This window comes from Phaethon lepturus, unplaced genomic scaffold, assembly GCF_000687285.1.
Source record: "Phaethon lepturus isolate BGI_N335 unplaced genomic scaffold, ASM68728v1 scaffold4670, whole genome shotgun sequence".
In the NCBI taxonomy this organism is placed as follows: domain Eukaryota; kingdom Metazoa; phylum Chordata; class Aves; order Phaethontiformes; family Phaethontidae; genus Phaethon; species Phaethon lepturus.
Genome location: NW_010511251.1, coordinates 55,628 through 76,423, shown reverse-complemented (window position 1 = coordinate 76,423; position 20,796 = coordinate 55,628). Strand labels below are relative to the sequence as shown.

Sequence of the window (20,796 nt, the reverse complement as noted above, 5' to 3'; positions counted from 1 at the left end):
AGCAGGAAAGAACAGGATGCACAGGACAGTCAATAGAAAAAAGGAAAAAAGTCGGAAAGAAGCGTGAAGGATCTTTGGGCTGAAAAGAGGATAACTGCTGTTCTGAAGAAAGGTGGGATACCCTGGGAATGGGTGGAGAGCTCTCTGTTACACAGAATATAGATGTGTGGGGTGTGGCCTTATTTTGATGGCTGGAGTGTAACTTCATCCACTCATTCCTAGAGAAGTACTGCACTTCCACAAATCTCATGTGAACTGGGTGGCTTGAATATGTATGGTGGGCAGTGGCATTAGAATATGAATTTCTTCTCTTTTTTTCTCTTTTTCTAAAGTAACCTTCTGGTTATCAGGACTATGGGAAAAAGTTCCCATCTGGCTACAGAATAAACAGACGAATAGACATGAATTACTGGCCTACGGAGCTCAGTAAGGTGTTCATTCTGAGATCTTTTTCTGTAGAGCTGTCACCAACCTCACTCTAGTAGAGGGGAAAGCAGCAAAGGGCAAGCTTATGCTTCTACACTGAGGGCAAAAAGAAAGTCTTGCGCTCCTGAAGGTTAGATCTCCCATCGGTCCTGAAGGAGCCATAGGACAGGGCAAAAATAGAGAGGGCTCTTCTGGAAGGTCAAGGCCACAGATAGCTTTTGTGAAGTTACAATACAAGTTGTGGGGAAGGGAGCACTCAAACTACATTATAAAATTCCAGTGAATATGTCTGGAAGGCTCTGTCTATTGGCATCAAGAAATACTCCAGTATTTATTTTTCAATTACTGCTCAGCTCTAACATAGGTTAGCAAATTCACCAGAGCACCTTCTCAGTTTCATTTTGGTCTTTATTATTATCTGAAAATTGTATAATTGACCTTCTAAATGCTAGGGTTTAAGAGGTGGGAGTACCCTGAGCAAAGCACCTGCAGGTATTTCACTTGTGACACAACACTTTTCACACCAGGAGTTGTCATATTTTCTTAACACTAATGCATACTGTCAGGATGACTGCCCTCACGGTGATGAGTGTGAGCTGACACGTTTTGCCATTACAGAGGAGTTATGCTCAGGTCTCACTTAAAGAAGAGATAAAGTATGAAAACTACCTCCATCCATATAGAGATTTTAAGATTTATGAGTTCTTACAATAGCCTGCCACAGCCACAACTCTTCACTGTATGCAATACCAAAGACACCATCCATATTTCCTGCTGCTTCTATGCGATAGATATATGTTTATTTTATTAAACAAATTTATTACTACTCACCTCCATTGTCCCTTGTTTACTGAAATATGCTATTAGCATTCTTTCTTAATGTGAATAAAGTATCTCTTTTATGTCTCTCCTATGTAAAACTTTCATGAATGTGAGAGCTGTTGTTTCATGGCACTTAGAGAAACAACTTCCGATGTATTTCAGTATATTAAAATTTGAATAGAGGAGAGGACCATGAAAGAGAGTGTTTTTCCCTGATTTCAGCATGGAAGGCTGCACTAATTCATGATGGCTAAGGCATTCCTTCCCACAGGTCACTGTTGGTTTATCTCCTGCAACAAACTCTAGAGCTGGGGTGAAATACCCTCTTGTGTCCCCTGGAGTAAGGTAAATGCAGATCGTCACTGAATTTAAAGTTTACTCAAGTGAAAACAAGGTAAATGCACAGCAGCAGGAAAAAGCAGACTGACTGAGATTCTTATCCAAGCTCTTTAAGAAAAAGAGAGAGGTGCTACTGAGCAAAGTGGGGAAATATGACTTCTTGAAGCAATGGGGCTTTTAATCCTAGATATCACTTCCACAAGGGCAAGAGAGTGAAAGAAATTTCCAGGTTATTTCAAGAGACTTTAAAATTATTTAAATAATAAGTGAGAAGAGAAATGTAGGAATAGCGTTAAGACGACAGTACTTTCTCGTAGCTCTCAAGGGATTCATCTTATTTCAATTTTTTACTTTTCTGAAAGTAGTTACAATGATCCAAATATGACTGTATATTAAATGAAGATGTAAAGAAGGACATTCTGAGTGTGTGACACACAGCTTACACACCATAGAAGTAGTTAAGTCCGCAACATTGCAGCCAAGAACAATAATATTTGGGATTTAAACTTAATTTAATTTTTAAATTATATTACTTCTGCCTGAAATGTAATATGATCTCAGTGAAGTAATTTACATTCTTGTTCATTGTTCTCACTTGTCTTGTTTGATTCTGTGTATTACTTGTTATATTACCCCTTAGCATCACTGTAGTGCAAATGAACAGTAGGACTGTAGAAAGTGTTGCAAGTCAGAGGTATTCAAAGGCTTCCAGCATATGCCCTGTGATTAACAAAAGCTTCACATAAAGTGTGTTAGCCATCTTCAGGTAAAGCAGCTACTTAATTAACATAATAGAACATACTAGAAATGATTTAATTAGTCTTCAATGACCAGTTAATATCCACAACAAAGCTACCATTGGTCCTTCTGTAGCTAATAAACTTTAGGGCACCTAGAACTTCACAGACATCCCTTTGCTGCAGGCTAGAAACTTGTTTGAACTTAGGGACAGAGATAGACATGACGTCCTGTAGCGCCTGATGTACACATCCTCTCACACTGGGGTCAGCCACTTACAGTTAACAGCTTATGGTGTACAGCTGGTCGCATTCAACAACAGCAGTTTATCTACAACAGTTTGTTAATTCTAAAAATATTAAAAAAAAAATCTGACTTGAAGATCATAATCAGACCTTCAGCTGAAAGAACTGTGATGGTTTCAGATCCACACCAGTTCGAAACCATTCATCAAGTGGAGGTTACCACCCTGCTGGCGAAGCCTGCAGGATGGATTGGGTGCACATTCCTCTCTCATTTTGGGACAAAGGCTGTTTACTCAGTAAAATAACCACCTTGACAAGTGGGAATTTCATGAGTGTGAGTGCTTAAATTACAGTAAACTGATGTTTGTGGGGTGCTAGTGGATTAAACTTCCAAAACCCTGTGCAGGGCATGCATTTATATAACTAAAAATTATCTGTTTGTGCCTGCTGAAAGGCAGGTATACATGCTGTATTTAAAAATGGGAGCCAGTTTGGCCTGCACATACAGTGTGATTCTCTCTACACCAGGGAAGAGTGAGAAAAGCCATTATGATATTGTCACATTTATAATAGTCGGAGTATGAGTCACCTCTAACACTGGTGGGCAAGACTGAGGCAACAAACACAAGAGACTTTAGTATTTTAATGAGAGTAATCTCTGTGTAATGATACTGGCTGTTACCATGTCCAAAGACATTTGAAGTAGGTGAAGAGAAACCTACTGCACCTCTCCTCATTCAGCCAGTATGTGTTCTGAAGGTAAAAGAAAGAATTATTTTTATTAAACATTTTAATTTAAACGTGAACAAGAGAATAAAGCCTTGCTAAATAAGGGTTGTACCCATAATTTCTAAAGAGGAGACCTGTGACAGTAATACCTTGACAAACTATCTGCTATTCTAGCCTATTGCTTAAATGAAGTTTCCAAGGAAAGGTAATGTCAGCAGAACAGAAGATTAAAGCGGTTGCTATTTAAAAAATAAAATAACAGGATACCTGATGTCACCAGTCAAATCTTACAAAGCAAGATTTTTCCTAGAGCCTGGAATTACCAACATAACTTCTTCCTAAAAAGATTTTGAAAGGTCCTCATGTAGCATACCCAAAAATCATTACGAGGGCAGGCAGGAGCTGAGCAGAAACGCTGAGGAAACCAAAATGTAATGGGTACAACTTTCCCCTCTTTCAGGTTAGCAGGTTATTTAGCCTTACCCAAAGGGTTATAAACATGACAAAACCCAGAGACTGACAGCGTTTTACTCTCATTTGCATCTGACAAGGCCATGAAGAATAGAACCCTGTGTGTGTGAGAGACCCTATGGAATGGCATCACTCCATGGGAATTACTCTCTTTTAAACAGGTGCTTTGCAATGCGTAGTGAATTAAAGTAGAATGGAACAATTTCTTGGGAAAAAAAACTCACAGAATTTCTATGTACAGTTAATTGACTTCATATTTTAAGATGTTACAAGCTTACATTGGTGCTTTTCCCACAGTTTAAGCTTTTTTAGGTCCTTTCTCATCTACTTTGACAAATGTCACATTGTACTGGGAAATCTGATTGAATTTGGTTAAAAAACTTTAGAAAATGGTTAGGTACATGTATCTAGACCTGCACATACAGATAACATGGCTGAATACTTCTCATTCCCTAGATAGAAGTACAAAAGGATTAAATGTGTAAGACATTTTAAAGAACATACTGTGAAAACATTAGCAGAGTTTAGTCTACACTGTAGTGTAGGAGAACAATATTAAAGTTCGGGGTAAAATACTCAGTCTTGTTTTCTGAAGGCATTATCCATCTCCCAGACTTCTAATGACTTATCTGAGAACAAGTTAAACCGCTGTGAGAAAAGCTTTCATAATAAAATCTGAATTTGTTTCTCTTTCCTTATATACAACTTGGTTAAAATCACAACCTGTAGAACGAATTCCATGCTATTGCTGTTAGATTTCTTTTAGCTCGCTTATTACCTGAAGTATGTAGTGTAGAAATACCCAGGATACATAATTTTTAATAAGCTTTCTTTCTGACTAAATATGCTAAACTTAATCATTGATTTGATTGCTTACAGATTCGTTACTGGGCTGCTCATGATAAAGAAGCAGCTGCACAGCGGGTACAAGTGAGCAATCAAGAATATTCAACCAAACTGGAAAACCTGAAGCCTAATACTCGCTACCATGTAGATGTTTCTGCCTTCAATAGTGCAGGCTATGGACCTCCCAGTAGAACCATCGACATTATTACTAGGAAAGCACGTAAGTAATTAGGTGCATTAGGTTATGTATAATGTCATGTACATCATTACTGCATGTTGCATTATGTCCATCATGTCTTCAAACTTGGCTTCTCATTAGTATACCAAATGATCTCCCTTTATGTTTGGTTTGAAAAGCTCTACCAAGGCTCTTCTTCCTCTCTTTTGTTGCCATGTACAATGTGGATATCTTACAAAAGGTGGTAAGGAGACACATATTATAGGCTCCTAAGATAATTCAGGCTGGAAGGGACTTGGAAGGTCCAACCTTCTGCTCCAAGCAGGGTCATCTACAAGCTTAGACAGGGTTCTTCAGGGTATTGATCCAATCAGGTCTTGAAAACCTCCAGGGATAGAGACTGCACGACCTCCCTCCCTGGTAAACCTCTTCTGCTCCCTGGCTGTGTTTCCCAGCATCTAGTCTGAGCCTCTTTTAATCAAGCGTGTGCCTTTTGTTACTCATCCTTCTGCCATGCACCATTTTGAAGAGCTTGACTCCATCTTCTTAATAACCACCCTACATGAACAGACAGGTGGTTCTCAGGCCCCCTACAAAGCAGTTTCTTCTCCAGGGTGAACAAGCCCAGCTCTCTCAACCTCTCTTCACAGGGCAAGTGCTCCAGCTCCCACCAGATTGGTGGCCCTCTGCTGAACTCACTCCAGATTACCAGTAGCTTTCTTGTACTGGGGAGGCCTAGAGCGGGACATGATATTCCAAGTGATGAACAATTCAGATCAGCTATTGCTTAAGCAGCTATACCCTGGATTTCTGTTTAATCAATAGCAAGAGGGATTATATTCTGGCTATTAAAAGACCAATTGCCTTTTTCATAAATAGTAGAGGGAGCCAGGATCAGGCAACCTTGAAAAGCGGGTGATCTGAATCACACCCTTGAATTTACATGCCGTAATAGGTTTCTGAGTATAGCTCCTGACTTAATGACGATACCTAGCACTAACATATGCTGAGAAATGTTCAATTAAGAAACACATCCTGTGTATTTAAAACACACATACAGGCTAAAAAGATGTACAACTAATTTGAGAATGTCTGCCAGTAAATAGTGTATTGTGCAAGTTGGACCCGCAGGGTTCATTTGTGTTGAATAAGAAGATTCCATTTTTATAAGCTTATTGTGTGAAATATAACTAATGGTTTCTGCAGTGGGGTACTCTGATTTCTACTGAGTTATATTCTGTAGAAATGCCTTTAAATGGTTAATTAAATATTTAATCTCGATGAATAAATATGACTTAAGCCACATTTCTGGGAGGTTCTGAACATGGTTATAGTTGCATGCCAGCAAACACACATGGTCAGCAACAGTGAAGGGTGATGTTGGCCACTTCCATTCTGGCAACACAGAAAGGCAAACCCACAAAGCAGCCACTGCACAAGCCATCCAGAATTGCCTGGCTGGAGGTGTAGCAGTTCATTCTGGGAAGCAGACTATCCCTTAATCATGTAAAGATCAGACATAATTTCCCTTTTTACATTTTTACATGTCTTAATAAAAACAACATTGAATGGTTATGAAATCTCATTTATGTGCATGTTATACATATGTTGCTTTTCAGCTCCAAGCCAACGTCCAAGAATTATTAGTTCTGTAAGATCTGGTTCAAGGTACATCATCACCTGGGATCATGTGAAGGCAATGTCAAATGAGTCTGCAGTTGAAGGATACAAAGTACGATCTATGAAAATATTTTTTACCTTTGTGTATGCTACCTGAGGTGTATTTTATAGACACTGTTGAATTTTGGTACCAACTCAGACTTAAACATAGTTGCATGCTAAAGATGTAGGTATCATTTTCAGGGATCACAGACATCCAGTAGGCTTGGGGCAACGTCAGTGGACTTAGTCGGTATGACGAGAAGACATTGGGGCACTGAAATTCAGTTGGACAGTGAGCCATTTTATGGAAAACTTTCAATCAGTGACTGCAGCAACCTGATTTCCCATATGATTACATTTATTGTCTATTAGCTAAAAATACTGCTTAAAAAATTGTACACTTTAATAGTTTTTCCTTACACCAGTATGCATTGTTCCAGCTTTCCTTCCCCATCTCCATGGGAGCTACAGTTCCTGGAACATAAGTTCTTTATAAAGTCTGGGAAGGTAGAGGAAGGGAAGGGACACTTAACCTCGTTAAATGCAATTATTGTATACCTAGAGCAAGTGTATGTACTAAATATAGGGTGTATAGAAAGCTTCAAAAATTAATTCCTGTTTAACTTTGCTGCTTGCTTGGCAGTAAGAAAATTAATGTCTTGTTCTACATGTACAAATTTTGCTTGAGAAGTTGAACTGTTTCCTGGGAATTGCTGAAAACATTTCACAGAAATTACTCTGGAAAGAGTGGAGATCTTTTCTAAAGGTCCTACAAGACATATACCATCAAATTTGCAATAGTTTAATAACACTGAGAGTTAATAATAAAATTAATAATCATTTCATTTATGAAAATGGTAATAAATCTTATGTCAGAAGACCCAGATGAGTTCTGAGATTTTTATTTGATGCTCTTTGACACCCTGCATCATTTATCCTCCATCATTTAATTACTTATTTTGAATGTAGGGACTGAAACTATTTTTCAAAAGTTGGCATAATTTTGTGACAGAGAAGCAATGAGGAAATCACCTGTCTAGATTCACCCTACATAAAATTGGAAATAGTAGTAACTGCCACTACCTTTTGATATATATAGGCTTCATATATAAATGAAAACCTAATACTTTTTAATTTACACACTGTATATATGTAGCACGGTGTCCATCGAAATGTATCGTTTCAATAACTATACTTACTGTGACTTTCCTAGGTACTGTACAGACCAGATGGACAACATGAAGGCAAGTTGTTTTCGACTGGAAAGCACACAATAGAGGTCCCAGTCCCCAGTGACGGTGAATATGTTGTTGAGGTGCGAGCACACAGTGAAGGAGGAGATGGAGAAGTAGCTCAAATAAAAATTTCAGGTGAGCAGATAACTTCCTTTCTTCTTTACCACATTCCTTAGAAATCTTGGACTGAATATTTTCCTCTTGCGCACTGTCCAGAGATGAGCACACCATTCCCATCCAAAATTGGAGAGGTAGCTCTTCAGCAGTGACTGCATTGAGAATTAGGGTTTAACTTATAATCTTTCTGATGACTCGTAATGCACGCAGAACACTTCAGCAGCAGTCCAGCTCAATCTCGGAAGCGCTGCCAATCTTCCAAAGATCAGACTGTTTCTACTGGTGCCCCCAGTTAGGCTACCACTTCAGTCGTGTGCTACAAGCATAACTGCATGGTGCCGGCCTCAGGCTGAAGACGTCAACTTGCCATAATCCTATAGTTCCTAGTACCTGTTGTCTCTGTATCTCATTCCTTTGTCAACTGCCACTAAGAGCAGAGAAGGTAACTGAGAAAAGTAGGTGGTCCACAGTGGTCCACAGACCAATTGCTATGGGAGTTCCACTTGTCAGGAGACAAGGGAAGCTGTGACACATACAGATGAATAAGCAATGAGAAATGCTCAGTTTTAGAGTGATCTGGATGGTTGGTAGAGGGGAAGGGATCTTTCATGGATCAGGCTGATTCAACTTCTACTCAGTGTTGGTTCTCCCTCTGAGCTCAGACGTGGTCTGCACATCTCTTTCCTCTCAGTTTTGTAGATTTAAGTAGTGCCTTAGCACACAGTGTATGAAGTGGAGCATATCGAGGAGTTAGAGAAGTGTCTTTGCAAGGTTTAAAGACTTGCATTGTATTCTTGTCTCTTTAATTAAAAAATGAACTTGGGGAATAGTAAGAATTAAACATCAACAGTGTTCTTGTCACACCGTCTGTGCAACCATTATTGTCTCTTTTTAAAAAAGCAGTGCCTATGCTATGTTATCTATGCACTGAGAAGCTGCCCGTTCCTAAAGGAGTGAACCTCCAATCTGCTGCTTTTCAATCATATGTACACTTCATATCACCTAGTGTGAACTCATGGGTATCACCATTTCTGTTTGTATGAAGTATCTATTCCACTCTTGATCAAATGGAATCTAGAGGTGGTCCATCATTTGCCAGATACTTTGTTCTCACAATTAATCACCTGCACTGTTGACATTTTTTTTGTCTAATTTTTAGTCTATATTTATCTGGTTTTGGGGTCTAGCCATTGTTTCCTTTTATAGCCTTTGCCTAGATTAAAGAATCTTTTTGTGCCTGATTTGTTCTCCCCATTAGGAAATGTATATATGTATCAGTCAAGTGACTGATCAAATGCTAAGACTGAGCACCTTGAATTTCTCCGTGATAATATTTTCTTCAGGTCTTAAATAATTTCAACAGCTCTTCTTTCCACCTCTCCAGCTTCTGAGAATTCCTTTAGGACTATATAGGACACTATAACTATATGCACTGTTTCGACTCTGTTGTCTGCAGAGATAGTCTCACCTCCCTACACTTGCAACTCCCAGCATTATTCATGAAAGGCTTTTGTTAGCCATTTATTTCTTTGCACTGGTCTGTAAAATGGTATTCAACTTGTTTGTCCAACACCAGCTCTAAATCCTTCCTGGAATCCTTGCTTACCAGGATACAGTGTCCCATCCTGATCTGTGGCATGCCTCTTTTTTTCCTTGGTGTATAGTTTTGCATGTGGCTATGACGAAGCACAGTTGGTTTGAATGGCTTAAGTTCCCATGCTATCTGGATTTCTGTATGAATTTCTCATTGTCATCGCTCCTTACTACTTTGCCATTTTGATTCATGCACACAGTTCCCTAGCTGTTTACTTCTGGTTTTGATGAAAATGATTGGATTGTGTTTACATTTAGCATATGCTCTGTTAATCATGTCATTGTCTGTGAGAATGTCTTGGGGGTATTAAGTCAACCACTTTACAAAAGCTGTAATACATTGCATTATATTATCATACTCTGGGGAAATCACTTTTAACATATTTTATATGTTGCAAAAAAGTTGAAGCAACTGGTATCTTTAAGACATGTCTTAGGTCATCTTTGTATTATACATATATCATCTATCATCAGTGTGGTGCAAAGACCCTTTAGGTAGCAGCAGATTACTTCCCAAACTGGAAGCAGAACCATGTCAGTACAATGAGCTCAAGTTGATCAGTCTTGCCATTTAGACCTGCCCCAAGCGTGCCCGTACAGAGTTAGCACCTCTGGGAGAGTTAGCACTCTACACAAATGCTAGTTTGTAGAGTTTTGTGCTGCTCCTACTTCCACACTGCACACAAGTTTTCATCCACAACTTCTACCATACCCCAGCTAGACAGAGGACTCTGCCTCCGGTAGCATAGATGAAGGCAGCACCCCCTGGACTCAGTTTAGGAACGGAGATGGAAAAGAAGATGAAAGGCAGGGTAATCTCTTTGCAGTACATAGTATACAGAGAATTGGGCAAGCATTTCAGGCTTTAGGTTTAAGTACAAGAACATCTAGTTCAGGAACCGTGACTGGCCCTGAGGTCTTAACTTAGGTATTAAAAATACAGCACATTTAAACTATCAATAGTTACGTTTGAAAGTCAAATGTAAAAGAAACTAGAAATAGACGTTATTTCCAGCTCAACCCCTTGTCTGAGGGAGAAACTTTCTTTTATGTTTTCCTCATCCTCTTCCTTCTCACAGAAGACTCAGGTACATGCTGGGGAGGGAGGCAGACGTCCTGCTGCAACTTTACTCTCATATAACCACTCAGCTTCCTGTGGGGTACAGTGTTTTTCTTGAGAATGGTATAAAAGAAGTTTACCAAACACAGCCATCTCACATGCATTTCTTTTTAGTGAACATCTTGAAATACAAATGCTTATCATAAAATCACTCACTGTATATATACTGAGCAGCATTTCAGCATACGGCTGTAATTAGTGTAAAATAGTCATGTACTGTTGTATTTTATTGACCAGTGCCTGCTGTACAGTTAGGGGTTTAGGGATATTTTTGAAGCCGATTATAGTAAATTAATGAGCTACACAATTTGAAATTCATCCTTGAGATCCCACAGCCAGCTGAAGGTTGGAACTACTTGTTTACCAAAGGAGTCCACTTCAATGGCTAATAATAGGCTTATCTATTTTCTTTGAAATATATTAAAGGCTGAGATATTTTTTTTTGTCTCTTGCAGGCTTTTTGGATTGCAGTGCTTTGTCATAATGCTAATGTTAATGTAATCAAAGCAATCTTGCAATCAGCAGGAACTAAAACCATATGGCGCTTGGTTCTTTTCTCACTTCACTTGTGTAACTGCACTGGCCTCAGGGCAATTAATTTATGCCAGAGTAAGGAAAAATAGAATCAAGCACTCAAATTTTAGAATTTCATCTAGGGTGGGAGAGAAGGGAGGGTAACCTCTGATTTTAGAAAATATTGTGAAAAAATGAAGATATCATGCACCTTCACCTGCAAATACGAAATCAGGTTAATGTGACATGGACAAAGAATAATTTATGTATTGTATATGCTTATAGCAAGAGAACAAAATTACATCTTCTTTTTGTTCATTGCACACATATATATACACATATGAATTCCATTTGCCAGAGGCATCTTCTGGGATCCTGAAAAAGTATTTACTTTGAAGCATAGCTTTTTCAAAGGAAAATGCAAAATTTTTGCCTGTAGTAACTCATACAAACATTTAAATTATTTTATCTTTTAATTTCTTTTTTATTATTTAAAGGGGACATTAATATTTATTGCACGTTAGTGTATCAAGTAAATCAGGTGATCATTCACTTTTCATGTGGTATAATCAAAATCTTTTGATCATAATTTGAAAATGTCCATCTGTTGCAAAGATGGTTGTAGCAATAAGAAAAGAGGAGAACACAGGTAAAAAACATAAGGAATGCTGATGAAAACAGTCCTCTAACTGGCATGACAGTCCTCTGTTATTGATCTTGGAACTTATTATGCATCTATGACAAAAATGTAGCAAAAATCCTCTACTAAACTAAAAATAGATTTCCGAAAGACATCTCTACAAGAACTGTAATTTTCACAATGCATTTCCCTGTTGTCTCCTGGCTCAAAATCGAAGTAGAAAATACTCAGAATACCCTCTAACCTGGTACATAAATCTGCCTAAAACAACATATTCGATTCTCTGGTATTTCTCTTGATTTTCCTTCATCATCACATTCAACTTTATCACCATTCTAATTTATTTATTGGTACTGCCTCCTTCCAAGCCTTACTTTGAAAACTAAGGTTTGACAATTCATAGAATCACAGAATCTTTGGGTTGGAAGGGACCTTTAAAGGCCATCTAGTCCAACCCCCCTGCAATGAGCAGGGACATCTTCAACTAGATCAGGTTGCTCAGAGCCCCGTCCGACCTGACCTGGAATGTTTCCAGGGATGGGGCATCTACCACCTCTCTGGGCAACCTCTGCCAGTGTTTCACCTCCCTCATGGTGAAAAATGGCTTCCTTACACCTAGTCTAAATTTATTGTCTTTTAGTTTAAAACCATTGCCCCTTGTCGTACTGCAACAGGGCCTGCTAAAAAGTCTGTCCCCATCTTCTTAGAAGCCCCCTTTAAGTACTGGAAGGCCACAGTAAGGTCTCCCCGGAGCCTTCTCTTGCGTTGTAATTCCATGCATTACAACATATTCAGTGCTAAAACAAGCATTTTCTTGAAAAGCCATATTCTCCTTAATCTCAGTTACTTCTCTTTTTCTTGTATTCAACCTCAACAGTAGGACAGACTGCAGAAATATTTTCATATCTAGTTACTTTTTCTTAGTCTGCATTATCCTTTGATAATCCAAATACTGTTTATTTTGTCATTTATGTTTATTTATATGGGAAAGCCTGGATACATTCAAAGTGTGAATACAACAAAATTTCATTTTAGCCGTAAGGCTTGTAACTAAGCTGTGCAGTGGTCGTTGGCAGGCTTTATAGCTAGGAATTGGATGTGTGTGTACATGGATTTAGAACACAACGGAGGATTAAGAGAACAATATTACAAGAAACAAGAGCAGGATAGGTTGCTCATTATTGGAGAACACTGACAACACAGCTGCTATACATCAGAAAACATAAAAAGTGGCCACTGTCTTGAAAAGGACCGTGTAACTTCCTCCTGCTTTCATCTTCAGCCTGAGTTGCCACATGCCTGTCTGGGTGAGCTTGGGAATTGCCTGCAAAATCCCCACTGAGGGCTATCGGACGGTCACGCGAACACGTGAGAACTCTGCAGTGCCTTTAAACGTTAGCAAAAAAGAAATCTATGGCAACTTCATACACCTTGTTACATGTTTTAACTTGCTACGTATTGGAGATTTTGTTGGCTATCCCCAAGCGTGCAAGAATGCTATAGGAAGGTGTGACTGTCGTGGAAAACAGGTATTCTTGTTGGATCTCAGAAAGTAAAGATAGGAGTTCTAAGGAAAGATACTATAAAAGTATAGAGACCGTGCGTGAGGGTACCGCAGCTATGGAGTGAATTCTGGGTGGGGAGCGCAAGAGAGGCAAGGAGTCTTCAGCTAGAGTAAGGATGGCTAGTCAGGTAGGCATGAACAGTAAGGGGCAAGTAGGGAAAGATAATTCACTTTCCTTCACAGTATGGGAATGAAGGTACTCGGTAATATTAGCAGGCAGCAGATTGAAAACTATCAAAGTAATAGTCTTTTGCATGGCACAAAATTAAATCGTGGAACCTGCTGTGACAGGATGTTGTGCAGGACAAAGTTATAAGGCTTGGTCTATCAGGCCTTATTTAAAACTATGTCCTATATTCAGCCTTTGACTCAGGAGCTACTGAACAGAAGCTACTAAGTAGCTCAGGAGCTACTTTGACACAAGGGGGAAAGAATATAAGAGGAAAGTCGTATTTTGCATGCCATGATTTTTTTTTCCCTTCCCACTGTATCTGTTACAGACCACTGTTGGAGTCAGCGTCCTGAACTACTCACTGATTCACTAAAGCTGACCCTATGCTCCCAGCTTTGGGAAAGTGTACCATGAAATGCCTGAATAATATTTGGCTGATGGACAAAGGTTTATTTCGTCTTCCGAAACCCTTAAATACTTTACTGTTTTCAGCAGTTTGGATGTTACCCTCCAAACAATGACTGACTTTTAAAATGCTGAAGACAAAGAATAAATTTTGGTTCACTGTACAGTTAGAAATACCTTTTTTAAAAATCCAGCAAGCTTTTGATTGCCACCCTTTCAGTAGGCCCATCAATTCATCAGTGAATTGAAGGTCTAACATTCAAATTCAGTTTGGGTGAATTATTATTCTCCATTAATTTATCTAGTTGTTGAGATATATCATACGGGTACTTTCAGGGTTTTATTACATAAACACAGCAACACTACACTCCTTCACTTTTATGAAACAAAATGCTTGGTAATTTATCTTCATTGTACTCTACCAAGAGTATAAAGTGGAAAAAATCCAAAAGATCATTATTTAAGTCTCTTATGCTTAAATGTAGCAACATAGCAAAAAAGAGTGTCACTGAAAAAATCACGTAGCTCGTAGAGTAAATGCCAAGATTAGTATTTTGCTTTAATAGTGTAATCCCTTTGATGCATAATGATTTAATTTAATTCGAATGCATATTCTGCTTTCACCTCTTGGTAGGACATTTAACTATTGAACTACATTTATGCAGTATTTTTAATTGCTTTGAGAAATCAAAGCCAGCCAAGTAGTGTTTAGAGTGATTTAAAGTAATCTTTGGAAGACTCATCGCATTAATTTTTTCCCCTTAATAATGTAGACAGGATTGCAGACATGATTACAGGGGTGAAGGAATGAAGAAGGGAATACTTTCTAGTCATGACAATTCATACATGGTTTAATTTTCAGTAGCAAGCTGTGGAACTGCATTAGTCAAATCCGTGTGGTATTTTTCAGTGCAGCAGTTAACATTCTATCTTACTTTTTATGGGTGCCTCGGAGCGGTGGCTTGCTCGTACCTCTCAGTTTTATGCACCTAACCTAGCCAGGCTCCTTTTCTTCTTAGTGAGTAGAGTGATTTGGAAGTCCTAGGTTAAACATCTGCTGTACACTCTCTTTCTTGATGAAACCTCTCTCTTAAGAGAACAAACCCCCGCGATTCTCTGACAAAGGCAGCAGTGATAGTTTTCCAGTTACTTCAGTGTCAAAGTCCAGGCGCCTTCAGAAACTCAGTTTAGCAGTGAGGAAGGGGCACAGCTCTTCAGTATTAAGGAATTATCACAGAGTGATACTGTGATAATCAACCTAGTGATTCTGTGATTCTGTGTTTAATAAACACCAAGGTTTAGCATGGTGGAGAGGGGTAATCTTAACAGAAGCACATAACTCTATAAAGAGTGGTTACAAAGATGATGAATCCAAAGTCTTGATAATGGCAGATGACATAACACAGGGCAGTGGCCAGAAATTGCAATTTGGGTGGTTCAGGTTGGACTTTATGAAAAATTTCACCGGAGGGTAGTGCAGGACTGGAGCAGGTTACCCAGAGAGGCTGCGCAGTTCTTGTCTTTGGAGATTTCTGCAACTTAGGTAGGCCAAGCTGTGGCTGACGACATCCAGTGTCGGCGACGGCCCTGGTATGAGTGGGATGTCAGACTAGACAGCCCCAGAGGTACAACCAGGTACAACCAGGCATTTTGTGCTCCTGCGATCTGTGCAACTTCGAACTTCAGATCTACTGACAATACATTAAATGATAAATGTTTCATTAGAAGCACAGTTTGTACTGTGATTATTCGGCAGGTTTGTACTCATGTATAAATAGATTTATTTGTTACTACAGATAAAAAGAGTAGGTAAAATCATGTATTTGCTAACTCAAACATATCTTTTAAGTGCCAGCGACCGTACAGGAAATGCTTGTGTGTATTTTTGCCTTCTTTACATAGGTATTTTAAATAGTATATCTTACTACATACTGAAATTCTCCGTGCCTTTTTCAGAATACTTGAAGGACTTCAATGTCAAAATGTTCTTGCCTTTAAAGACTAATACCATATATTTTACTTTCACCATATTTCTAAAGCCTTTTCAGAGAAGCAATAGATGGAGAGCTGACAACAGAGTTCTTGGAAGTAAGCATTGGAAGAGTGCTACCTGGTCTGTCTTCTGTGCCTCTTCAACACAATTATATTATGCCAGTGGGAGCGTAAGGAGGAATATTATTTCTGTCAAAGTAAGGGAATGTCAGAAGGATCCTTCATCTAAGTCCATGTGAATGTTTCAGAGTATCACATTTGGTGCTTGTGGCTTTCGCTAGACAGTGGCTGAAGAACTTTATGAGGAGAGAAATTCTAACATCAATTTGAAAATTTCTTCTCCAGAAGCATGAATATTTGCTTTAGTTTTTGCTTTTCAACTCCTGGTGTTTTTAACAAGGCTGCGAGGCATTTCAGAAGGTGTGCTTTAGAAAAATCCACCTTCCTGCGCTCAGTACACGAGAAACTAAGGAAAAGGCTACTTTTCCTGTATTGTATGTGAGGCAATATTTAGATGATACAGGACATACATTAGAAGACATAATGATCCTTTCTGTGCTTAAATTCTGTAACTCAGCATTATATTCTGATACCGCTGAGGAGAAATAAGTGAAATGTAGAATTCAACGTGGCAGCATAAGTCACTCATCTTAAGAAATGAGCAGCTGTTTAAAGCTGGGTTTAGGCACTGCTGGCTCACTTAGATATTACGTGTAAAAAAAAGTTTCCCTCATTTACCTCCACATGAGAAGGTTTTGTCTCTGTCTCCCTAAAAGAAGTATTTCATACATTTCTAAGTTCTTAGTTTCTATAACAACAGAACCCAGTGATGGGTTGTTTCAGTCTTTTTCTGACATTATACAGTATGGAGGTAAAAAGCTTTATTTGGCTTTAAAGGAAGCGTTTGCACTCTGTTACAATGGCTGTTAGTACTTCTGTATCGGGACACTAAAATGCAAAATGATGTGCTCAGCTGGAGGGGAATGTGGTACTAATCACAGACTTCTCTGCATGTACCTACAAAGTCCTCACAATCCAAAAATTACTTTGTTAGAAAGCCAAACAGAGCTGCCAACAAATGTATCAAAGGAGGAACAATTTCTACACTAAACCCCTGCTCTTGGGGTTTTTTTTGTGTTGTTGCTAGTTTTTACCTTCATCTGTTTCTCCTTTTATTGCACCTTCGTTTGGAACTGGGCAAATTGGAACATTCCCAGTAAAGGTTCTGTATCAACCAGTGTACCTCTAGGATGCTTTATGCTGCCTATTCCTATCTGTCTTCTTTAGCAGAGATCCTACTACACAGCTACCTTGGAAAATTGTATTGGCCTTTCTGGTTTACCAGTACCCAGTTCTTCCAAGTATATCCTGCCAGTAAAAATATTATTATTTTGCTCTAGGGAGGCACATGCTAGGCCAGCTGTTTGCTTTCTTCCTTTCTGCAGTAACTTTCATGCCCGATTTAAGATTTTTCCTACCTTGCTGAATAGCAAGGCCAAATTTAAGCTGAGCTGGCCTGTTGGACTAACTTATTTTCTTTGCTGCTTCTCAGTCCACTAGTTGATTCTGCTGCGTTTGCCACGTTGCTGCCCACCCATGGCCGATGCCTGTTCCCGTTGTTCCTTGCTCGCCGTGCTGAGGGGGCAGAGGGAGGGAGGCTGCCGTTTGCCAGCACCGCCTGCGTTCCGCTTTACCTGACCCTCTTTCTCAAGGGCGGCGCGGTGATGGGACTTACCCGTACGTGAAGACTGCATAGCACGTGGCCAGGTTCATGAGCATGAGCCCTGCACTGTACTGTACATGCTGGGCAAGGCTTGTCGCGTGCTGCAGAGGGACGACGGCCTCTCCCTGCCGTGAAGCAAAGATCGTCATCCGGCCCGTTGAGACTGGGTGCTTCTGCTCTTGTAGAAGCCAAGGGCATCCTTCTTCATCTTCTGATGTGTGAGCCAGTCTTGCAGGCTGAAAGATGAAGGTTTTTAAGACAGGCTTTTAATGTACCTCAGTATTTATATATGCCACATTTGTTCCCAAGAACACAGAAATTCCAAAACTATAGTATTTTTCCCATTAATTCTCCACCATTTTGCACCTGAAGAGTTTCTACTGTTTGCCCATTGTACCGTGTGGTTGTTTAAATGTGGACTTTTTGCAAGTGAAAAGGAGTGACACATTTGATGTATACTTGGGGTGAATTTATTTGTAAAAAACATTCACAAATCCCTATTTTCTTGAACAAGGCAGAATAGGTTCCTCAGAAATGCCCAGACGTGCCAGCTGGCCAAAGAAGACCTGTCCTTTTTCTTCTTTTCAGGGTCACAGTGAAACTTTCTCTTCTGGCCTCCCATTTTTTCCTGAAAAACTAGCCTTTTTTGATGAAAAACCTGTCAATTACTCTCTCAGACAATGATCAAATTCCCCTGAATGACTATCACCCATGATTTCTCAGGCAATGCAGAATACATTTATGTGGGAAAATTCACAGCGAAGTGTTGTGCCACACCAGACAATCAGGGTAATCTCAGATAAGCTTTTCTATAGGGGCGAGCTACCGAAACTGGCTCCAAGCCCCTCCTGCTGCTTCAGCAGGCAGTTCCCAGCACTGAACACCTCGTCCCACATGATTCAGCCTTACTGGGCCTGGCAGCACTCCCGGTGCCGCTGGTGAGCCAGTTTGTCTGGAGTGATCGCTGACAACTGGAGAGACAGGGCAGATGCTGAGAGGTATGACAAGCCTTTAGGTCCTCGGAGCGATCCCGAAACTCAAAGAATGCGTGTGAGGTACAGCTACTTCTGTTGCTTGGGTCACAGAAGGACCCCTATAGATTGTTCTTGCTATTATTTGTTGGGTATATTGCTTTAAAAGAGTTTAAAAAATACTACCTGTGGTCTTCTACTTAACTCTCCATGCAAAAGAATATGTAATGAACAGTAATACACGTGAAAGGGAAAAAGTAGCTGAGAAATAATTTCCATTTATTCCTAGTTGAGCAGTAGCCCACTGACTGAAAATTATCTCATTTTCCTCGGAGTCCAAGGCATCTTTTAATTTTGGCAGCCCAGGTCTGTAGCAGGGCTGGAGTGAATGGCAAAGAAGCCCCTGCAGCTGCCTGACGACACTGCCAACACGGCGGGTGCCATTGCCGGAACAAAACATAACATTTACTTGGCTCTGACATAGGGATTTTCAAGTAGGAGAAGACAGACTTAACACCGTGCGGTGGACAAACCACCCAGACCATCAGCAGCCCTTCAACGATGCTTTTAATGTTCTCCCTCATTTTCTTGTAATAGGCTTGAAGCTGTTGTGCAGACGCACAGCAAAATTTACCGCGGCACAAAGCACAGGCAGATGCACAGACAGCGTTATTGCCATCCTATACATCTACTCTGCTGCAAAACAGTAATTCACAGGGTTGTGAATTACTCCATAGCACCTTTCTTGAAAGGTTTATGGCACAAGCAAGAGGAAAATTTCCTCGTGCCCAAACAAAGGTATTCCTAGACAAGGGAAAGTTGGACCCATGACTTAGCAATGATGCCAGTGATGCAAGATAAGCATATTCTAATTAGTTCTGTTATTTTCCATTTAGCATGAATAGGTATAGCAGAATTTAAATCATGTCAGCTGATACTACCCATTTCTTTTGCAGTAGTCTCTCATGAAGACAGCATTTCCATCTGGGACAAGTGGAATTTCTTTTCAGAAGCCAGTTGACACTGACTACAAACCCACTCACTTATTTTACACAGTTTAATTTAAGCTGAAGAAATTACATTTCCTCTCCTCCTGCTTTTCTGCTCTGTCTGGGTAAATATGAAAATACTCAGAAAACTAATATTAAGAGGCCTAATACATGCTAAAGAAATTAACAGAGAGAGCAGACAAAAATCCTTTTTTTTTTTTTGAGGTGGTCTAATTCTTTCACAGAGAAGTGGACAAGCTTAGTTAGAAGCAAGGAGAAACAGAGTATGAGAAGTCTTTGCATTGACCTTTCTTAAAGTAAAAAGGAGAAATATAAAAACAGACAGCCCCAGTGGAAGATGTGTCCATGGGTCCTTGATCAAAAGGAGAATATTATTTACAGGAAAATGTGTAGGAGTTTGGCCATTCTTTTAGAAAAAAGAAATATATTTTGCAAAACAGACACAAAGGCAGATTCATTTCTTAACAAGTTGCAAAATTTACATTACAAACTTAAATCCGTTATGAATCATATACAATACCAGTCCCGGTAAGAAAAAATTCTCTTTTTCTTACTTTTACTGAACATATGATAACTTGTGTCATGAAAAATGTGTTGCAGCGACTGTATCATTCAGATAGCCAGTCTGCATCTACCTGAGCAATTTGTGCAGCACGAGAGGAGTGGATTTGTAGAGAGAAACAGCGGCATTGAGGATCCCGCTCCACATTTTATGCTCACATCAGGTTTTACTTTGCACCACCTCTAATCCAGTCCTGCACAGGGTATCCAAGGCAGCTCCACAATGTGAAATAAACCCCAATAAATGGGACAGCTGAGATACTCCCTTCAAAAACATGCTCCTTCTCAAACTAGAACAGTCATGTAGACATCCCCCTCAATGTTCAGTACCTGGAAACTAAGAAAACTGATGTCCTTTAATACAAATTAATTCTCGAATAATCTTTCCTGACAACAAAAGCAGAGAAAGAGTTTTGCCACAACAGGATCAGCTCATGATTAGCCAAGGAATAGCTTGTAGTTTTTGTATGTTGGCAAGGCAAACACTTTCCCATTGAGAAAGAGAAGTTATTCACTTATGACAGCTTCATAGATGACCAGTAACTAATTTCCTGGTTCACAGATCTGATGAAAGTAAGATTTGTAAAAAGGTCTCTAGATTTTTGTTACAATCCAGTATAAAAAGGTACTGATGTTGTGAAAAGGGCCAAAAATGTCATATATTAAAGATAAGTAACATTTACAGAAAATAATGACATACTTTTACTAACAAATTGTTACAAAG

At 39.4% G+C, this 20,796-nt stretch overlaps 1 protein-coding gene across 1 annotated transcript in view; it reads left to right on the top strand.

The window, feature by feature from the left end:
• Positions 1–20,796, top strand: part of LOC104617943 (contactin-1-like) — a gene marked incomplete at its 5' end in the record, with an annotated part of 32,823 nt that overhangs the window by 5,206 nt on the left and 6,821 nt on the right. The window contains 3 exons of the mRNA XM_010283394.1: positions 4,650–4,836; positions 6,414–6,526; positions 7,670–7,826. Of these exons, the coding sequence (XP_010281696.1) occupies positions 4,650–4,836; positions 6,414–6,526; positions 7,670–7,826 (457 nt within the window). The remainder of the gene's footprint in view (positions 1–4,649; positions 4,837–6,413; positions 6,527–7,669; positions 7,827–20,796) is intronic.